The sequence below is a fragment of the Petromyzon marinus genome, chromosome 29, assembly GCF_048934315.1.
Source record: "Petromyzon marinus isolate PM22_M1 ecotype Great Lakes invasive population chromosome 29, UKy_Petmar_22M1.pri1.0, whole genome shotgun sequence".
Classification (NCBI taxonomy): Eukaryota; Metazoa; Chordata; class Hyperoartia; order Petromyzontiformes; family Petromyzontidae; genus Petromyzon; species Petromyzon marinus.
The window spans coordinates 7,320,681-7,341,881 of record NC_133695.1 but is presented as its reverse complement, the minus strand read 5'-3'; the positions used below and the strand labels follow the sequence as shown (position 1 = coordinate 7,341,881).

The 21,201-nt window shown below is 53.5% G+C and overlaps 2 protein-coding genes across 3 annotated transcripts in view; both read right to left on the bottom strand.

The window, feature by feature from the left end:
- The window catches only part of LOC116947254 (serine/threonine-protein kinase MARK1-like), a 29,616-nt gene extending 26,341 nt beyond the window's left edge, over positions 1-3,275 (bottom strand). For both annotated transcript variants that reach the window (XM_032962774.2, XM_032962775.2), the window contains exon 1: positions 2,431-3,275. In XM_032962774.2, the coding sequence (XP_032818665.1) occupies positions 2,431-2,481 (51 nt within the window). In that variant the 5' untranslated portion in view covers positions 2,482-3,275. The remainder of the gene's footprint in view (positions 1-2,430) is intronic.
- A 5,559-nt stretch (positions 3,276-8,834) lies between these two features.
- Positions 8,835-20,721, bottom strand: LOC116947255 (fibulin-5-like). Its single transcript, XM_032962776.2, has 11 exons — positions 20,418-20,721; positions 19,945-20,066; positions 17,706-17,751; positions 16,674-17,072; positions 15,621-15,743; positions 14,812-14,928; positions 13,229-13,348; positions 12,226-12,348; positions 11,597-11,723; positions 11,261-11,456; positions 8,835-10,945 (listed from the first exon to the last, which is right to left on the bottom strand). Exons 2-11 carry the CDS (start codon positions 20,041-20,043, stop codon positions 10,784-10,786), a joined length of 1,512 nt encoding a protein of 503 aa, XP_032818667.1. The 5' UTR covers positions 20,044-20,066; positions 20,418-20,721; the 3' UTR covers positions 8,835-10,783.
- Between the last annotated feature and the right edge of the window lie 480 nt (positions 20,722-21,201).

Here is a 21,201-nt window from a genome sequence, read left to right as displayed (position 1 = left end):
TTCCTGTGCCATGGCTTGGATGTGGTGATCCAAGAGGCTGAGTGGCCTGCCTGTCTGCGTATCTGTCGGTCTGCCTGTGCATCTACCTATCTGCACGATTGCCTGTTTGTCTTTGTTTGCTTTTCCTGTGTCTATCTACCTGTGTGCCTGTTTCTGCCTGCCAGTCTATCTACCCTTCTAACTATTCATCCGTCTTCCAGTGTCTGCCTTTGTAGTTGTGTCTGTCTGCCTGTCTGTCTGTGCACATAGCCTGGCACAAGCACCATGGTGACGTTACCGTCACTTAGTGGCTGCTTGTCCGCCTTGGTGTCGACCCGTGTGTGTCGGTCTGTTTGTCCGAATCTCTCTGTGTCTCTGCCTGTTTGTCTGCATGTTTGCGCCCCTTCATGTGCCTTTGGCTCATTTACACGGCACGCCAAACGACCTAGAAATTAGCGGCCATGCACAGACGCAGCAGGGTACCACGGTGCAATTATATAACAGGTATCGGGCAAAATATCGGGATTCAAAAATTCACCGGTGACTTGTGTCAACACGACCTCCAGCACCATCTGCAGACATCAGCACCATCAAATGCCCTGCCGGCGGCTACGGTGCTGACTGCGCTTAAAGTGGTTGCGACCACGGGGGTGGCAGTAGTATTGCCGATCCCCGTGATGCAACGTATTTACCGCTGCGTGCTGGTGCTGATGGTGATGATGATGGTGCGACAGATGCCGTTGCTGTTGTTACTGGTGGTATAGCCGATTGTGTAACAGCTGATCTGATGGTAGTGGTACAGCTGATAATAATGACACTCTAGTATTACAGCTGGTGTTGCTGCCTGGTTATAATAGATAGTTGAAGCTGTTCATGTTGGTACTGCTGCTACCACAGCTGCTGATGCAACAGCTGCTGATGCTAATTCGAGTGTTATAGCTCCTTTCACAGCCAGTGCTGCTGTTGTTAGGAGATCTCAGCATGCAGTGGATTTGCCAAAGGCCCAAATAGCCAAAGTAAGGCACCCTTACAAGACAGACACATGACACAACGCAAACAGCTGCTAGTGCTAATGTTGGTGCTGGCGGTGATAACGCTGGTGGTGTTAATGCGCGCGTTGCTGGTGTAGCAGCTGACAACGGTGATGCGGGCAGCACAGCTCTTCGTTGTTGCAGCTGATGCTACTGCTGCTGTCAATGCTGTTGCTAAATCTGCTGATTCCAATGCAGCTGCTACAGCCGCTGGTGTCAACGCTTGAGTAATTGCGTCCGTCACCGCTGGTGCTTCATCCACTTGTGTCGATGTTGGGGTCACTTACAGTGCCAAATGTACCCGGTTCAATGCTGCAGATGTTCATGCTGGCGCTGCAACTCGCAGCACCGGTTTTTTTTTTCCTGCTGGTCTCAATGCTAGTGCTAAATGCATTGTGGTGCTACAACTCCTGGTGCCAATCCTGGCATCGACGCACGTTGGCGCTAATCCAATTGAGTCAACACTGGATGTAAGTGATGGTGCCACATCTACTGGCGTCAACGATGGCATCACTGCGTCGAAGCCAGTGCTGCCCGCTAATGATGCCGATAACTCCCTTACACAATATGACAATGCGTTTGTGAATGGCCGTGTCGTAGCACGCAGGCACAATATATTCTCGCGTGAATGCAAAAGCTGCCAAATGCCGGCACCAATGCCGATGGCAACATTGGTATCGATGACGGTTCTGTATCAACTTGTGTCGATGGCCGGGGCCAATGCTGTTGCCAACTCATGGTTGTGCCACATCTTCTAGCTTCAATGCTGACGCAACGTTGGCTTCAGCGTTCGTGCAATAGCCCCCCCCCCCATTGCTGCTGGTGCCAATCCTCCAATGTGAAGGTAGGTAGGTGTCAATGCCGGTACTGCACCTACCGGTGTCATTACCTGTGCCAACGTTGCTCAACAACGCACGCTGGTGCTAACTGCATCCGCTGGAGCGAATGCCGGTGTCAATCCTGCCGGCATCAACGCCGATATCGGTGTCAAAGCAAACGTTGCAACCGGTGTCAATGACGACGGTGCCACAGCACGTCGTGTCAACGTTGGTGCAAACAACAACCGACGAACGAGGTCGGTGTCAGTGCCGGGGGGCCAGAGACTACCGGTGCCACAGCCACCGGTGTAAATGAATGCTAAGGTGGAAGCTACTACACCACTTGACATTCAGCGCTTGTGTTGAACGCATTACGTTGGGTGTCAAATGCTGGCGCAACAAAAAACCCATCAGCAGCAGCAGCATCATCAGCAGCAGCATCATCATCAGCAGCGTCATCATCAGCAGCGTCATCATCAGCAGCGTCAGCATCAGCATCATCAGCAGCGTCAGTAGCAGCAGCATCAGCATCAGCAGCAGCATCAGCATCAGCAGCATCATCAGCAGTAGCCCGGCGCCCCCCCGCCCCATACTGTACGTACGTGCTCGCTGTCCCGCTCGCTGACGGTCGGCAGTGGCGTCCGGGCAGACATGACGCCGGGAAGAGGCCCGGCCGGGCCAGCCTCGCCCGCAGCAGCCTCAGCAGCAGCAGCAAGAGCAGCAGTAGTAGCAGCAGCAGAGGCCTCCTCCTCCTCCTCCTCCCCGTTTACGCATTCACGCTGCAGTCGCGGTCATTAGACATCTTCCTCCAACCCACGACTCTAAATCAATATCGCCCGGTGACTGTGACTCCCAGGCTCGTCAATCGCAGGCAAAACCGGCTCTTGGCCTTCAGCAAGCGCCGCCGGCAATGCATGCGTGCCCGTGTATACACAATATGTCTCTCTCTCTCTCTACACGCGCGCGTTACGGTCAAACATAATGCAACAATTGCTACGCGTTTCGATCGAATGAACGCGGCAGGAGAACCGCGGTCTCCGCAAGGGGAGGAGAGAGGCCGAGGTGCCGGGAGACACGGGGGGGGGGGGGCGGGTGGACGAGCGGGCGGGCGAAACCACAGCCCCACAGCCCCCCACCCCCCGGCGGCCTCGGGCCTTTGCTGGCTAATCTCCCGCCCCCCACACACCGCCACCGCGATTGCAGGCAGAAGACCGCGGACTGCACTGCCGGGGGAGGAGGAGGGGGGGGGAAAGACCCCTAGCAGGCGAACGCGTTACTTTGCCCGCCGAGCGAAATTTGCCGAGGCCGCCTGGGTTGGTGGTGGTGGCGGTGGTGTCGGGGTGAAGTTGACGAGGCAACCGCGGGCCCGGCCGCCCCGCCGGGGTTCCAAACAGCAGAAGGACGCGGGGCCGCTCCTCCCGAAATGGCTGTAAAAGGTGGGGGTGGGGGGGGGTAGGGGGAGGTAGGCCGGGGCTTTGGGGGAGGGGGCTGATGAACCGGGGCGTCCCCTCGACGAAAATGCGAACGCAAAACGCCCCCGGCGCAGAGTTGGGCGACGCGAGCCGCGGGAACTCGCCTCGTCCCTCGCACTCTACGCGAGGGCGTCCGGACGCCCCCGGGGCGTTTTGCGATTCTATCTCTGCTTTTGTCGCCGTCCGTCGCTTTCAATTGCCCGGCTCCGCCCCCTCGCCCTCGCGGGCCAATGGGAGCCGCGCGGGGGTGGAGCCGCGGCGTGGTCACGTGCCGCGTGACGTAACGTGGGAAAAGCGGCGCGCGCGAGCTTGCGGGGTAAGGGGGTTAGGGGTGGGGGTTGGGGGAGTTGGAGGTGGACCTCGGCATCTGTAATCTGTGACAAAGGTCTTTTTTTTGGGGGGGGGGGGGGGTTAGATCGCGTAAAAATAAATGTGTCGTGAAACCCGCCACCACCCGATACAGGTTTGTCACGTAAACAAAACGTGCCAATTCGTTAGGGGCCGTCCATAAATGACGTCATGCGATTTTGGACGATTTTGGACCCCCCCCCCCCTTCGTCACATGCCGTCACAAATAGTCAGACCCCCCCCCCCTCAAATTTGACGTCACAAAGCTCTGCCCCCCCCCAAAATATAGATATAAAATATGCTTCAAATCGCTTTAAACTATTGTCATTGTAGTGCGTATTTAATGTGCCGCTGCATTCTGATGTTGTAGGAGAAATCATTTATTAAAAAGTCTATTTAATTAAGTAGAACGTGTTATCTATATTTATTTAAAGTTGCGCATTTTGATGTGACGTCACATTTCTCAAACCCCCTCCCCCTCGTCACACATCGTCACAGATGTCTGACCCCCCCCCAGGTGCGTGACGTCATTTATGTACGGCCCCTGACTAGTACAGCACACCGGTGTGTTGGAGAGTAAACCCACAACATTTAAAGTAAACCCGCTCTAACCCAAACATCTCTGTTGTTAATATTGGTCGCGAAAGCCCGACGTATTAAACTGTATCTGTGAGTTGTGTGGCTCTGTCTTGCAGGCGGAGACAGAGGGTTGCGTGCGAGCATCATCAGCTCTGTCTGCTGCTGCGGAAGCGTTATCGATCAAGCGGGGATCAAGGATGCAAGGTGGCTTCTGTGACTCCCCGCAGACAGAGCGAATAACCCGGCACGCAACCTCTGTCGCGCCGCTTGCTGTGGTATTGCAAGGAGCAAGGATGTAGGTGTACCACAGCTTCGATGTGAGTGAGTGTGTTTGAAGATAGCGCCTCAAAAGGTTGTGTGCGGTTATCGGCTCTGTCTGCTATTGTGACGTGGTCGCTGTCCGTAATCTATGAATGTTTGACATGGCGTGTTCTCCTCGCACGAGGTCAACGATATGGATAAATATAGGAAATGGTCACACATTCCCAGCGGCTAACTCTCCTGGTTACATGAATCATGCACGAGGTTCCGGGAAACTGTTCTGAGCAAATGACCAAACAATAATAATAACAAAAACATTAACCACGTACATTTTATTCGCCAGGATAGCCTCGATGAGTCTCAGTCCTTATTTTCAGGAGGGTTCTGCTAAGGACGAGCACTGCCCGCGCATTTGCGAGGAATCTAACTCAGTCAACAACATCAACAACAACAACATGACATATCAACAACACCCACATTGCCAACAACAATATAACATGTCAACGTCGACTACGACTTGACGTGTCAACAACAACATGGACAAAGTTACATCAACAGCCTAGATCTTATTGTCCGTATCACCAACAATGTGATACGGTAAATGGACGTGTGCTTCAGGTCCACACAGACGGGTTCACGAGCCCATCTGCGCTATACCTCCAACCCCTTACCCTGGCCACCGCCTCGCACCCCAGCGAGGTCTGGGAGCTTTATACATCTCCCGCTCAAGCTGCGTGTGTCCTTTGGTTGTACGTGCCACGTGCTGTTCGGCTTGATGCCCGACCAGTAGCGTGGGGGCAGGGGGTGGCCAAAGCTACAAATTGCCCCCTCCCCTTGACAACGACCATGAGATATGTTTTCAACAACAGTCCAGATACAGGGGCGGGAAATTTTTTTCTGCCAAGGGCCATTTGGATATTTATATAACATCATCATTTGCGGTCCATACAAAATTATCAACTTAAAAATTAGCCCGTTATATTTGGTCAACCATTTAATTAACTCACCCCTAATGCGATGGCTGGAACTGCTTCTCTTTGGCGAGGCGTGTGATGATGTTAGCCGGTATTGACGATGTTGCTACTCGCAACTGCTTTTCCAGGTTTGCTCCTAGATTTATTGAATTTCGAGTCCCGCCTGCGGTTGCCTTGGCAGGGCCAGAGACCAGTTGATTTCGCGGGCCTTATACGGCCCGCGGGCCTCATACGGCCCGCGGGCCGGACGTTCCCCACCCCTGGTCTAGAAAAAAACAAAACTGATTTCAAACGCGGCTTAAATGTATTGTGTTCGTAATGCTTTAATTTGGTAGTGGCTGCATTTTGCGAAGACGGAGCGCCCCTAACAGCATTACATGTTCGAAACCGTGAGCGTAACGATGTGATTAGGCAAGAGTAGCTGCGATATATAATAACCTATGCCCGACCGTGCGAGATAATTTAACCATTGGGGCCCCACCTGACCGATTGCCGTACCCTCTGAGCTGATAACGTCGTTACTACGCCACTGGGTCCGACGGTTCGCAACGTCCCCCTCCGCGTGCTCCCCCCTGCACGCGGAGGGGAACGTTGCAACATCGTGCCGAGCGTGGGTCGCCACCTTTTCCACCATAGACCAAACCCGGACAAATCTCTCAGACAGCACTGGGACTAAATTTAGACTTAAAACTTTCGTGACTGCAGGAATTCATATTCTTGGTTCTTTCGGTAAAGTCACGTAAATAGAAAAAAATGAAAAATAAAAAAGAATAAGATAAAATAACAAAATAAAATGCAAATAGTTAATTTAAAAGAAATAAAAGCAAAAAACCCACGACGTTTCGATCGCAAAAAAAAACGGTCTTCATCAGGCGGAGAGATTAAAAAAAACCCCCACGTGCGGTCTACCGCGATAAAGTTCAACACAGCAACGCCGGTGCCAGATCTCGCTACAAACCAATTCCTACCGCCGCCCCAACACAGACGACGATTCCCGGGACTGTTCGTGCAACAAAAAAAAAAACCCGGTGAAACCCGGGCAGGTGGCAACGGGCACGCCGAACTACACAGCACAACCCGGACATCTCTGCGCGATCCACCAACCTTTAGCTCCAAAGCGCAATGCCACAGCACGCGTTGCCACGACGCCCGGATCATTACAGGCGATGCGTCTCACAGGGGTAAAGAAAAGGAATGTGTTGCGGTGCAAGGGGGAGTAGGGACCCCGCTTCGAGGAGCATCCCCGATACAGGAGACCCTTCTGTCCCCGAGACTCTCCAACCCGTGGGGGGGGGGGGGGTTCGTGATTCTCCCCCCCATTTGAGCCTCAAAGCCTTGAGCTTCAGCAACAGCGACATCTAGCGGTTGAGATTAGGTAGTGAAATAAATGGCCAAAACGCATTCTTACAATAACTCCAACACGTTATGTGTCAATAGGACGCTGTGTGGCGTTAAAAGAAAAAATATATATAACGGGCGACGTTTCGGGCAACGTCCCTTCTTCATAGCACGCAATTAGAAAGATCAGAGAGCCTGGGCGGATCATAATATTTGTAGACTGCACTTTATAATAGACGATTTTGGGGTTAGATCGCGTAAATATGAATGTGTCGTTAAACCCGTCACCACCCGACACAGCCAATTAGTAAGTTTTGTCACGTGAGAAAAACATACCAATTCGTTACTAGTGCAGCACACCGGTGTGTTGGAGAAGAAATCCACAACGTGACAAACCTTACTAATTGGCTGTGTCGGGTGGTGGCAGGTTTAACGACATATTTATATATTTACGTGATCTAACCCAGAAACCTATATTATGGATATTGGTCGCGAAAGCCTTCATGTTAAACAGACTGCACTTGTTAACACGATGGGGTAATGTGCCCTATATTGTCCCTCCACATGAAAAAAAAGTTAAAGGAATTTTTTTACACATCTCATCAGCCACGCGGTTTTCTGTGAGCGCATGATTTGAGCACGATTGGTTCGATACAAGCAACACTCTGGCTCGATAGTGGACGGGTGTCTCGGAGGTCAGAGACGGTGATCCTGCACAACTTTAGTTTAAATAGTTAATCGTTATATCTGAGACGCCTGGGTTTGCGTCCCGGTATCAACCACGAATGGTGAAACCCATGTTCTCTCGTCTGGCCAATTGGTGGTCTCAACCCGGTCACCGATTACTGCACACAAATGTATGTATGTTCAACTTCTTTCGCACTGTAAGTGGCCAACTGTGCTCACCGGAGGTGCGGAATTGTTACATAAAGTGAGGGTTTTACTGAATTTGGCAAAATTCCAGGCATGAGATTTGAGTATCGCATAGTTATCCCTGCAACATTATCTGGTGATGCTGCTGTTGCGTTGGTGGTGGTGGTGCACTCGCACGATTAACAACAACATTCAGCACATTCGTCGATAACAACGCTGTGTGGTCTTAAAATGAGTATTTACTATCTTGATTTGAAGCTTTCGTGACTGCAGGAATCCATACGCTTTGGTTCTTTCGTTAAAGTCACGTACGTATAAAATAAAATAAATCACGACGTTTCGGGCGCAACACAAGTGGCCGGGGCTATTGATGTTAATGTGATAAATTAGCATGTAACTGTAATTTCTCACATTAACATCACTAGCCCCGGCCACTTCTTTATGATCCTTGGGCTACACCCATTTCAAACCTTTTAAAACAGTCTGCCTCAGCAGCAGACCATGCTTTCCCACCTGATGACGGACGCTTGTGTTGCGCCCGAAACGTCGTGATTTATTTTATTTGATACCTACGTGACTTTACCGGAAGAACCAAAGAGTATGTGTCTTTACTAGGTGACGTGTCGGGCAATGGTCCTTCTTCACGGCGCACTCTTTTCTCTTGAGCACCGTGTGTGGGAAAGTGCGCCCCTTGGTGCGGCACTCGAAGCGATTTCAGCCACCACTCTGTGATATCTGCTTCCGCGGGTCAGCCTGTAACTCAAGGTGATGGCGCTGCTTACCGACAGAGTTCCCCGCGTGAGCATTTGTCTCATGGCAAACACGCGGACAGCACGAGAGGGAATAACAGGTGCGAAATTACAAGATGAATACAAGCTTCTAACACGTAGGTTTTCGCGACCCAAATATTATCTATAATAAAGGATTTTTGTTGTTAGATCGTGTATATGAAAATGTGTCGTTAAACCCGCCACCACCCGAATTGGCACGTTTTGTTTACGTGACAACCCTTACTTATTGGCTGCGTTGGGTGGTGACGGGTTTAACGACACATTTATAATTACGAAATCTAACCCAAAAAAACCCCTCTATTATGGATAAATGCAAGCTCTCAATCTTGATCGTGAGTCGGTAATTCACCATATCAGCCAATTACACGAGTTTAGGGTTTTAATTAGGTTTATTATAAACGTGCACTGGTTATGAACAACACGTGAGAAGTACAGATAAAAAAATACTTGAACCCCATTCAGGCGCCGTAGACCTATTGTTGTGTTCGTGGTCACGATGGCAGCGATGTGTTGAGACCCATGCCGATATCGAGATCTGCTCGCTGCGACGAGAGGGCTTCAGTAGAGATAACAGAGTGAGTTCATATAGTGTTGACATTTAAAATCCGGGCTTTTGTCGGTTGTATAACAATAATACTACTCCACCACTCAAGGCCACGCATTCCCATGTAGTTCTCCACGATTCCGTGATGCAGTAATGGGATATGTTTCATCTTCTTCCCATGATTCGTCCCCAATTTTTTGTAGCTCGGAGGTGAAAACCCCAAGCCAAGGCGACCACGTTGGTAGTCACTGCTCGTGGAACCAGGATGGCCGGCGTCTGTGTCTACAATTGTGGAGCTACCATCATCAACAACGACAACAATGCGCCAATAATAATTACAACCGTTCACACGCTACCGCGACGGGGCTAATTGAAACGCGGGCAACGCTTAACATTTCACTTTGTGTGTGTTTTAGCGAGTTCCTAAGAAATGAAAATCACGCAATGTACAGAGAAACGAACAGACACAAAACGGTTAACGTTTAAGTTAGAGGCGGGGGCTTTGTAACGACAGCGAAAGAGAGCGAGAAGACGAACGACGGGTCTGGCGAGAGGAGGCGAGGCGACGCAAGGTGCTGTCCGCTTTATCCTCAGACGGCTCACGCTCAGCACCGCGAGGGGTTTACGCAGCGTCGCGAGGCGGGCCGCGTGGCGGGCCGCGTGGCTCGAGCCGCTGGCAACGGATCAGCGGGCGTCTGCTTATTTCGCGGAGGAAGAAGAGGCGGTCAGCCATGGGCGCATGAGCAAAGGAAAGCCTTGAGCCGGGGACTTTGAACCTGGGCAAGGGAGTCCACTGCACGGACTGCTGGGGGGGCTCCAGGCCACGTTGGGCAGCATGAGTGGAATGAGCGACCTCCCACAGAGCGAATGTTGACTGGGGCCTCAAACTGCACTTTTTATGGTTATTCTGGAATGGGGGGAACGACGCGAGGGGGATTTCTGGTTTCATGGTTCTGTCTACAATTGAATCGTCCACTCAATATTCGATCTAAGGACAAAGACCCCCCCCCCCCCCCATATAGCACAGCGACACGAGGGGGTGGGTGGCCAGCACTGCGCCCGGCCGCCTTTGTCTCCCTCGTGGGCGATATGCTTACACACCGCACCGGGTACTTATTTTAGACTGAGTCGACGTAGGTGAGGCCCAGAACCGGTTCAGATAATCGTCACTGGTGTAGGTGGCCGTGAGCGGGAATCGAACTCGGGTCGATATAAACACACGCGCGCGCGTGACGAGTCATCGCGTTGCGCTGGGGACGAAGCGTCTCACTCAGACAACACCGTGTCCACAACCACCGCCGAGGAAGAGCATGGGGGAGCAGCAGAGAGAGGGGACGCGAGAGAGAGAGATTGAGGAGAGAAGGCAGGTAGTGAGGGCTGACGCAACGACTTGGGAAGGGCTTCACCCAGCAGTGGATTGATCATGGCTGATGACGACATTGAAGACATAAGGAGGGATTGGAGAGGGGTGGGGAGAGGGAGAGTGACATTGAGCTTTTAGATCATAATGGAGATGTAACGTGAGAGAGAGCCAAGGGAGAGTGAAAAAAGTCTCCCTTGGGTGCTCGCTGACTTTAAAATGAGAGAGCTAAGGAAGAGTTAAAGAGAGGTCGGCAACTGAGCAATACGTTCGCGAGAGAGCTGTGTCATGAGAGTTAGAGATAAGGGAGATAGGGAGAGACACAGAGATGGGGATCAGAAGTGGTGCTCGGTGACTGTCGAGCGAGAGTGAGAGAGTTAAGGGAGAGGGAGGGAAAGAGGGAGGGAGGGGGGGATCAGAAGGGGTGCTCGGTGACGAAGATGCTCAGGCGAATGATGGAGCTGCCGCGCGTGCCGGCCGCCGGGTTGATGGTCAACATCTCGAGGTCCAGCACGAGGTCGCGGGGCCCCGTCACCGGGCGAGTCAGCACCAGCATCGCGCTCGCAGAGCCGATTTGCTGTGAAGCATCAACATCATCATCATCAACATCATCATCATCAACATCATCATCCCCAGCGTCATCATCATCATCATCATCCATCCCTTCCCCATCATCAAGTCACACAGCATCGCATCCTTCTGTCACATCGTTTTGTATCGCGGCCCCGCGCGTCATCGCGTCAAGTTGCGTCGCGGTTTCGCATCGTGTCGCAGTCGCGTGTCATCCTGTTGTGTCATTACTGCAGCGTCGTAGCGTCGTGTCGCGGCGTCACCGCCGTGTCGTCGCGTCGTGTCGCGGCGTCACCGCCGTGTCGTCGCGCCGTGTCGCTACCCGCATGAGGAAGTGGCCCGCGTCGTCGCCGGCGGCGATGCGGAAGGTGTAGAAGGCGCCCGGGTACTGCGCCGTCGCCTGCATCTGGAAGACGTCGGAGGGAGCGGTGCGGCCGGCCTGCATCTGCATCGCCTTGTGCAGCACGATGTACGGCTCCTCGCGGCACGCCGGGATCTCGCCGGGGCACACGCAGCGGCTACGGCGACAGACACGTGCAGGATCGTAGTGCAGGACTGTAGTGCATGCTTATATGGTGCAGGGTGCAGGACTATAGCACGTGGCTGTATTGCAGGGTCGCAGTGCATAGTGCAGGGTGGAACACCCCGTCCGCCTCACTTGTCCCCGATGAGCGTGTAGGGCGCACTGCAGGTGAGACGCGGGAGGCAGCGGTGGCTGCCCTGCACGTTGAAGCAGCTCGCGCCCTCGGGGCACCCGTGGCTGCCCTCCTCGCACTCATCCACGTCTAGCGGGGGAGCAGGGTAGGGGGAGCAGGTGGGGGGGAAGGGTAGCGAAGCAGGGCAGGGGAGTAGTGCGGTCGTTGTTACTGCTAAGCGGTTTTTGTGAGTGGTGTGGTGTGCAGCGTGTGGTTATTGGTGCGGTGTTCGGTGCGGTGCATGGTGTGGTGCTCGGTCGGTATGGTGTGGTGCTCAGCGTGATGCGTGGTGTGGTTTTCGGTGTGATGCATGGTGTGGTGCATGGTGCGGTGCTCGGTATGATACATGGTGTGGTGCATGGTGCGGTGCTCGGTGTGATGCATGGTGTGATGCATGGTGTGATGCATGGTGTGGTGCACGGTGCGGTGCCCGGTGTGATGCACGGTGTGATGCATGGTGTGATGCATGGTGTGATGCATGGTGTGGTGCATGGTGCGGTGCTCGGTGTGATGCACGGTGTGATGCACGGTGTGATGCACGGTGTGATGCATGGGGTGATGCATAGTGTGGTGCGGGCGTGGGGCGCATTACCGCGGCAGCTGCGCATGTCGCTCTGCAGGCGGTAGCCATGCGGGCACGAGCAGGCGTAGCTGCCCGCGTGGTTCTCACAGCGGAACTGGCACAGGTACTGCGAGAACGCGCACTCGTCCACGTCTGCCGCGGGGGTACGCGGGGGAGCAGGGGGTCACAAATGGGGTACGGAGGGAAGGGGATACAGGCAGAGATCAATGGGGGATGTACGAGTTTTTGGGACAGGTTTATTGTGGAGAGGGAGCGGGAGCAGGTAGGGAAGGGGATACATAGAACCATGGGGGGTATAGGGGTTCAGTGGACTCAGGGGTATTGAGGGGACAGGAGTTTCACGAAGACACAGGGGATCACTGGGATATAAGTAAAATTGTGGACCCAGATTATTTGGAGGGCTTTTCTCATATCATCACTACCATGATGATGGTAGTGATGGTAGTGAACATGAACATCAACGTATTAATTATCGCCATTACTACCATCACCACCACAACATTGAAATCACTCTCGTGTGAGCGTTCAATATTCTCTTCTTCAAATATCGAAGCGTCGCAATGCCCACCAATCATCATCTATCACTCATACCACCATCATCGTCATCGACAACATTCACAATACAATTATCTCTACTGCTGTTAATCATGATCATTGCTATAATCATCAATACTTTTAATCCCATCATCACTGCGATCAGCAAATCCCATCGACTCCCTGGATACGCTTGCAAACCAGACGTTGAATCCAGGGAATTTCCAGGCAATGTATTTTAATGAAAACAATTAGTAAACATAAATTATTAAAAAAAAATTAACCAGGAAAGTGTGAGCCTGAAGACTCGCGTTCACTGGGATATTTTGGGGATATTTTTTTTTACTAACGCCGTTAGTGACAACAGTTTAGCTTCGCGCCGGAAGCAAGCGGATATCCCGGATTAAACAAAAAACCCCACCATGCGCATAAAGCTCCACACAGATGGATTCAAGAATTCCGCTGCATGACCTCTCACCTCGGCATGACCTCTGGTCCCCGTCCAGCTCGAAGCCGCTGTCACAGCGGCACAGGAAGGAGCCGTAGAGGTTAAGGCAGTTTTGCGAGCAGGGGCGCTCCACCTCGCACTCGTCCAGATCTGCAAGGTCAACCAAGGTGACCAACACACGGGGTGCACCATATAAGGTCAACTATGTTTGGGGGGGGGGATGAGATCAACCAAGGGTGGCAACAATGCAGGGGTCAATCACTTTGCGTCCACGATGGCGTGTGGGCGTGTGAGGCTGCTACCTGCGCAGGTGTGTGGTCGTGGTACCTGCGCAGGTGTGGTACCCTGTACAGGTGTATGGCACCTGTGCAGGTGTGTGATACCCTGTATAGGTATATGCCACCTGTACAGGTGTGTGATACCCTGTACAGATGTATGGTACCTGTGCAGGTGTGTGGTAGCCTGTACAGGTGTGTGGTAGCCTGTACAGGTGTATGGTACTTGTCCAGTTGTGTGATACCCTGTACAGATGTATGGTACCTGTGCAGGTGTGTGGTAGCCTGTACAGGTGTGTGGTAGCCTGTACAGGTGTATGGTACTTGTCCAGTTGTGTGATACCCTGTACAGGTGTATAGTACTTGTCCAGTTGTGTGATACCCTGTACATATGTATGGTACCTGTGCAGGTGTGTGGTAACCTGTACAGGTGTGTGGTAGCCTGTACAGGTGTATGGTACTTGTCTAGTTGTGTGATACCCTGTACAGATGTATGGTACCTGTGCAGGTGTGTGGTAGCCTGTACAGGTGTGTGGTAGCCTGTACAGGTGTATGGTACTTGTCCAGTTGTGTGATACCCTGTACAGATGTATGGTACCTGTGCAGGTGTGTGATACCCTGTATAGATGTATGGTACCTGTGCAGGTGTGTGGTAGCCTGTACAGGTGTGTGGTAGCCTGTACAGGTGTATGGTACTTGTCCAGTTGTGTGATACCCTATACAGATGTATGGTACCTGTGCAGGTGTGTGGTAGCCTGTACAGGTGTGTGGTAGCCTGTACAGGTGTATGGTACTTGTCCAGTTGTGTGATACCCTGTACAGATGTATGGTACCTGTGCAGGTGTGGTAGCCTGTACAGGTGTGTGGTAGCCTGTACAGGTGTATGGTACTTGTCCAGTTGTGTGATACCCTGTACAGATGTATGGTACCTGTGCAGGTGTGTGGTAGCCTGTTCAGGTGTGTGGTAGCCTGTACAGGTGTATGGTACTTGTCCAGTTGTGTGATACCCTGTACAGATGTATGGTACCTGTGCAGGTGTGTGGTAGCCTGTACAGGTGTGTGCTAGCCTGTACAGGTGTATGGTACTTGTCCAGTTGTGTGATACCCTGTACAGATGTATGGTACCTGTGCAGGTGTGGTAGCCTATACAGGTGTGTGCTAGCCTGTACAGGTGTATGGTACTTGTCCAGTTGTGTGATACCCTGTACAGATGTATGGTACCTGTGCAGGTGTGTGGTAGCCTGTACAGGTGTATGGTACTTGTCCAGTTGTGTGATACCCTGTACAGATGTATGGTACCTGTACAGGTGTGTGATACCCTGTACAGATGTATGGTACCTGCGCAGGTGCGGTTGTCGGCCGCGAGGCTGAACCCGATGCTGCATGCGCAGCGGAACGAGCCGGGCGAGTTGAGGCACTGGTGGGAGCAGAGGCCCAAGCGACACTCATCCACGTCTGTGCGGGCAGGGGTCAGGGGAGGTAGAGATGGGATCAAGCACCCGCTCCTAACCCAAACCCTGGGTCCCAGTCGCAAACCCCAGTCCTAGTCTTGGCCCTGCTCGCAATCTGTATCATCGGCAGCAGCAGCAGCCATGATCAATCCACTGCTGGATGAAGTCCGTCACCACCTCTCACCGCGCTCTGAATCCCGGTGCAAAATGCGGGCTCTCAGACCCCCACTGCCAGTCCAGATTCAGACACCAGTCCGAGATGCCAATACCATTGAGCAGTCCTCATCCAAACCTAGGCCCCCCTCCCCCACCGGGCATACCCCCCCCCACCCAGTGCCGGATTAAGCTAGTGCAGGGCCTGTAGCATATGTTATAAAGGGGCCCTAAATAAAAAAAAACACGTAAATATTAAAACACAATTTTTTTACTTGCATAGTAAAGTTATTGTATTTTTTCATTTGCTATACAGCTAGATAATACGACAAATCGCGAACCTTAAACACCTAGTCGTTAGTAAAAGTATAAGGCAGCATAGTAATAGAGCAAGTGCAGAATCACTGAACGGGAATTGATAGCTTGAAAGCATTTAGCGCGGGGCCCTTGAAAGTGCGGGGCCCGTAGCACATTTAGCTACTTTTACTACTACTACTACGATGATCCGGCACTGCCCCAACCCCGGCCCCACGTGGTACTCACCCACGCACTGCGCGCCCAGCAGGGTGAAGCCATCCGGGCAGCGGCAGCTGTGGCTGCCGGCCTCGTTCACGCACCGCTGTCCGGGGCGGCAGCGGTGCGAGCCACGGGCACACTCGTCCACGTCTACACGGGGTGGGTGAGACAACGCGGGCGGAGACACACTCAGGCGTGAGACAATACGGAGACACGAGGGAGACACGCGTAGGAGACACGGGGGAGACACACGGAGAACACGGGACACAATCACAGGCGTGAGACACGGGACACACACGGGCGTGAGGCACACGGAGACACGGGACACAATCACAGGCGTGAGACACACAGAGACACGAGGGAGACGCACGGAGACGCAAGGGAGACAACAATGGAGAAACACAAGGGAGATACACGGGGGAGACACACAGTCTTGCCAACTTCTTAAAGCGGAAAGTCGCTAAACGACACAAGCGTTCTCGTGTAATCAAACATGAGTCTTTAGATGATGTTAGTTTTCCCAGGAACGCCTCGCCGAGTTGCAGGAGGGTCCCGCCAAGCGATCGCAGTCGGGGGAGGTGATGCTGCTGCTGCGCGTGAGACCCCAAATTAGTCATTTGCAGGTAACTTTTCAAAATTGGGATGTTTCGGTTGATACCGATTATATTGTGTGTGCGTGATTAACTTTGGGAAGAGGCTAGAGAGCCCGGAGGAAATGCACGCAGAACAGGGGGTAGAGCATGCACACTCCTCCACACGGAGAGGCGTCTGAGTTGAGACTTGAACCCAGGGGCGTTGTGCTGCGAGGCACGACCCACGGCACTGCTAACACCCTGGCGGCCCTGGCATCAGTCACGAGACGACGACCACCACGACGCATCACTCGCAGGGAAAACGAAAAACGAGATCTATGATCCGAGTAGGAGGAGTGAGCAGGGCGCAGCGGGGAAGGAGCAGGAGGGGGAAGCTGGAGGAGGAGGATTGAGAGAAGGGAATGGGGTGGAAGGAAGGAGAGGAGTGGAGTCCGTGAGGGAGGAGAGAAGGAAGCTGCTCGAGGAGGTGGTGGGGTGGGGGGCTCACCCACACAGCGCCCGGCAGAGTCCCCCTCGTACCCCGGCGAGCAGACCACGTGGGGCGCCCTCACCGGGGGGTCCGAGTAAGGGCCCTGGGGTCGGGGGGCCGGGGGACCGGGGGGCGGCTCGACCAGCTCCCCAGCGCTGAATGCCAACCGCTCCAGCGCGGGCAGCGCCGCGGGGGGACGAAGAACCGAAGGAGGCCCGGTGGAGGTCCCCTGGGTTCGCGGGGGTGCCGCGGGGGGCTGTGTCCCCCTGTGGCCGTCCTGGGCGGCGCCGCCTTCCTCGGTGCCCACCGTGAAGATGAGCGTGGCGGAGTGTGGCAGGCAGAGGTAGCCCCCGAAGTTGTTGACGCAGCGCAGGCCGCCCTTGCACGCGTCGGTGATCGTCAGGCACTCGTCTATGTCTGCGGACGCGGGGTTCGGGTTCAGGGCCGTGGCATCTCGGGGTGAGAGGGGGGATGGGCGGCGCAGGCTGCGGCGGCGTGGGTACCGTGCTGGATACATTTTGAATGCGCGCAGGCAACTTCGGCGCCACGTTGCGACGGCAAAGCACACCGTGACACGTGAATCGCGCGACTTTACTCATTATCTACAGGGTGTGTACGTGCCGATCTCTTGTGTATTGCGGACTCAGTAACCTGGGCTGGTGGTGGGACCGGTGGGTCTTTCTTGGTTTGGGGGTCGCCATACCAAAAGAGGTTTAAAACCTCCGAGTTAGGGGCGCATCGTTATTATCGTCGTCGTCGTGATTAGCAGCGGTAGCTGCACAACGAATATATTCACCTTGATCGAATCTCACAGCCGTCATCACCAATACTGTAGGTACGAACAGCATCAGCAGCATAACCAGCAGTAACATCATCACGTAATAGTCAAAATCATCAATATAAATAGCATCGAAGTCACCAACATCGTTATCGTCATCACCAACAGCAACATCATCATCAACCATCACCACCATGATCATGGTCAAAACACACATCATCATTAGCACCACCATCATCATCGGAACCATCATCACCCCTGCCACCTCTCACCTCTGCACTGGTCAAGCTCGCTGTCCCAGGTGTATCCCTCGGGGCACTGCGGGAAGAGAGAGGGTGGGGGGGCGAGGAAGGGGAGGGGGGATGAGCGTGAGCAGTCCGGGAAACGGTCCCCGTATTTTATTTTGCTCTATGCGGGGTTGGTGGATCACGCGCAGATCAAATCACCCGCGAACGCGCCCAATCACCTCCGGATCTCGGGCGCTCAGCGGGCTTTCGTCTGATTCATGCTCGCATGGGAGTTTGCCTGGGAATACCTCGAGTTGGAGGCGAGGTGGTCAGGAGATGGCAGTAAAGCAAAACAGATTATTGATTCTATCTGTGCGGAGCTTTGAGTTTAATTGAATCGGCCAAACATCCCAATGTAGCAGGACCCTCCTGAAGATAGTTTTTGGTTTTTCGCGGTAACATAAAAGATAAAGGCGCAGCCCTGCAAGTGCTCGCTGAGGCCACTGCTGGCAGAAAGGGCTCCACTGGAGAGCACTCTACAGGGAACCACTCGTGGCTAATTTGGGCCTACTCTTCCACGCTGGCCAGACGGCTTGGACGAGGTGGAAGTACCCACACTTTACCCCACCGCTCGCGACCTGTCCATCATAGACTCAGCATGGTGGGCCCATGTTTGGTGGACGGGGACCCAGCGAGCGAGCGGGGGGGGGAGAAGGATTTGGGAAACTCGTCCCATTGGTTCAACTCCCGCGTCGAGCGATCGAATGGAACCGGCGCCTTAGGGATTTACATTCCAGTGCGATAATAATTATACACAACGTGGCATGCGCACAGTTATTATTTACTTATCATCAGCATCGTCAGCATCCTCATGCCAGAGCTATCAAAAAGTTCCATCGGCGAGTTCGTGGTGAAAACAAAAGCATGCGTGGAGGCACACGGCGTTCCCGGGGGGATGGGGTCACGGTCCAGGGTCACGGCTGCGTCGGCTGAGTCCCAGAGCCAAGGCTTTGAGTGTGAAGTTTGGGAGGGCCGCGCCAATATTTAATTAATGTAAATAATCATATATGTATTCATGTGTGTAGGCATGTTTAACTTATTTCACACCGTACGTAGCCAACCGCGCTAATCGGAGGTGCGGGGCAAGGAGAACAAACTAAACACACAAAGCAGTTCTCACGAAATGAGTGAAATTACGATGATCAGATGATGATGATGAATTATCATAATCTCAAATCGTTCCACGTCGCCACACAGTGTTCGTTCTCTCGGATAGAGAGGGAGGGAGGACGACTCAGAGGCGCCAGGAGGAGGAACCACAGACGAGCGGGAAGGCAGCAGCAGCAGCAACCACGCAGTGGTTTGCCGGCGCTTCCAAACAATTGCCCAAGCTCTGCCGTCCTCTATAAATGAAGATGTTTTGAGCCAACTAAGCGAGTGTTTATGCAAGTGGGAGGGCGGGTGCTCCGGTTTCCCCCACCCACGTGCACAGCATAATAAACACAACTCAACATTCATTGCCTGGAAACATGTTAAAATAGAAACCCAATGCAGCAGTATCAGCGACAGAACCCTCCTGAACATAAGTCATGCGACTCAGCGTGGCTCTCCTGGGTAAATACTCAAATTAATTAAATATTAATAACGATTATTGATTAGTATTATGATTCCTAGCCGTGCCGTGTCCTGCCCAATCTCAATAGATTTTTTTTTAGCGGTATCTCTACTCTGTGCCTGCTCTCGAATCCACGTGCTCCTCCTCCTCTCTCTCTGTCTCTCAGTGGAACCCCGCGGGTACCCCCCGCGATTGGCGTGGGATGCCCGCGTCTCAGCTCCGCGTTGCAGGGAGCCGTTCGCGCTCAGGGAACATTCCCTAACGCCCGAGAACAAGTCGTACATATGTAATCGATTGGTCAGTGTTTGACGCGAGCCTAATCGTCAATTCGAATCGATGATTCTTTACGCGCGCAGACAATGCTCAACTCAAAGTGTCTCGAACATCTACTTTCACGGCGCGAAGCTCGTGCGAGGAAATTCCACTGCCCCATGGCGGGAGCCAGTACATTCATAGGCTGGCTGGTCAGTAATTCTAGATTTAAAGCTTTCGTGACTGCAAGGATCCATACTCTTTGGTTCTATTCGTAGGTACCTACGTGACTTTACCGAATAGAACCAAAGAGTATGGCTACTCAGTACCTCCCCAGAAAGTGGTACGAATTTTACCGACCCCGGAAGGATGATTTGTGTTGTATAGCGGTTGGGTGAGCGGCGAGGCGGGACTTACTGGTGAACCCAGTGGGTCCTGAGCTCGAACCCGGACCCCAGACGCCAGGAGCAGCAGCAGCAGCGGCGGACACCACGAGGCGAGCAGCGAATAGAGCATGACTTCCAGAGGGAGACGACAGCCTGGGAGGTGACGGAAGATGAAGAAGTTCGATTCCCGCTCACGGCCAACACCATTGACGATTATCTGAACCGGTCCTGGGCCTCCTCTGGGTCGACTGAGACTCAAATGAATATCTGGTGCGATGTGTAAACATCGCCATGAGGGAGACAAAAGCGGCCGGGCGTGGTGTTGGCCACCCACCCCCTCGTGTGCCGTGCAGGCTTTTATAGGTGCTGGCTAATAGCACTTGCCCCTACAGTCTGTTCAGGCTACATGGGGGATCTTTGTGAGGTCAGTGGGTGTGTGGGGAGAAATAATTGAGAGATAAGGGGTGAGGTGCCTGGGAGATGAGGAAGAGGTACGGTACTTACCTGGGATATGACGAGGTGAGATGACGCGGTGAGATTACGATCTCCTGCTGGTGCCGCTCTCGAGTTTAATTCGATCTCTGCGTCTCCCCTCCCTGCCTCTCCCCTGTCTCTCCACTGTCTCTCCCCTGCTTCTAGTCTCTGTCACTCTCTCCACTGCCCGCGCTCTCCTCCTGTCGCTCACTCCGCGTTGTGCCGAGCGAGCGAGGGGAGTCGCGAATTAGAGTCCGGGAGGGGAGGGAGAAAGGAAGAGGGGAGGGAGAGGGGATGGGGTGGAGGGGAGGAAGAGAGGGGAGGGAGGAAGATGAGAGAAGGCAGCAGTGGGGAGGGAGACGGTGGGGGGGGGGGGGGGGGGGTGTTTGGGGGGGAGGTGCAGTTGATGGTGAAGTGGTGCGGGGTGGAGGCGGGTAGGGGTTTCGGGGTGTTAGTGCGTGGGGGAGAGGGGGGGTGGGCTCTGTGAGTCTCTCTGTGCGTGTGTGCTGCTAAGTGTGTACGTGAGTGTACGAGTGAGTGAGTGTGTGAGTGCACGAGTGAGTGTGTGAGTGAGTGCACGAGTGAGTGTGTGCACGAGTGAGTGCACGAGTGAGTGTGTAAGTGAGTGCACGAGTGAGTGTGTGAGTGAGTGAGTGTGTGAGTGTGTGAGTGAGTGTGTGAATGAGCTACAGAATTTTGCTAACCGCTGTGCCACCCGGGGAGCGGTGGCGCAGAGGTTAGCGCGCTACGCTACGAGCCCGGCGACCCGAGTTCGATTCCTGCTCACGGCCAATAACGGTGACGACAATTTTAA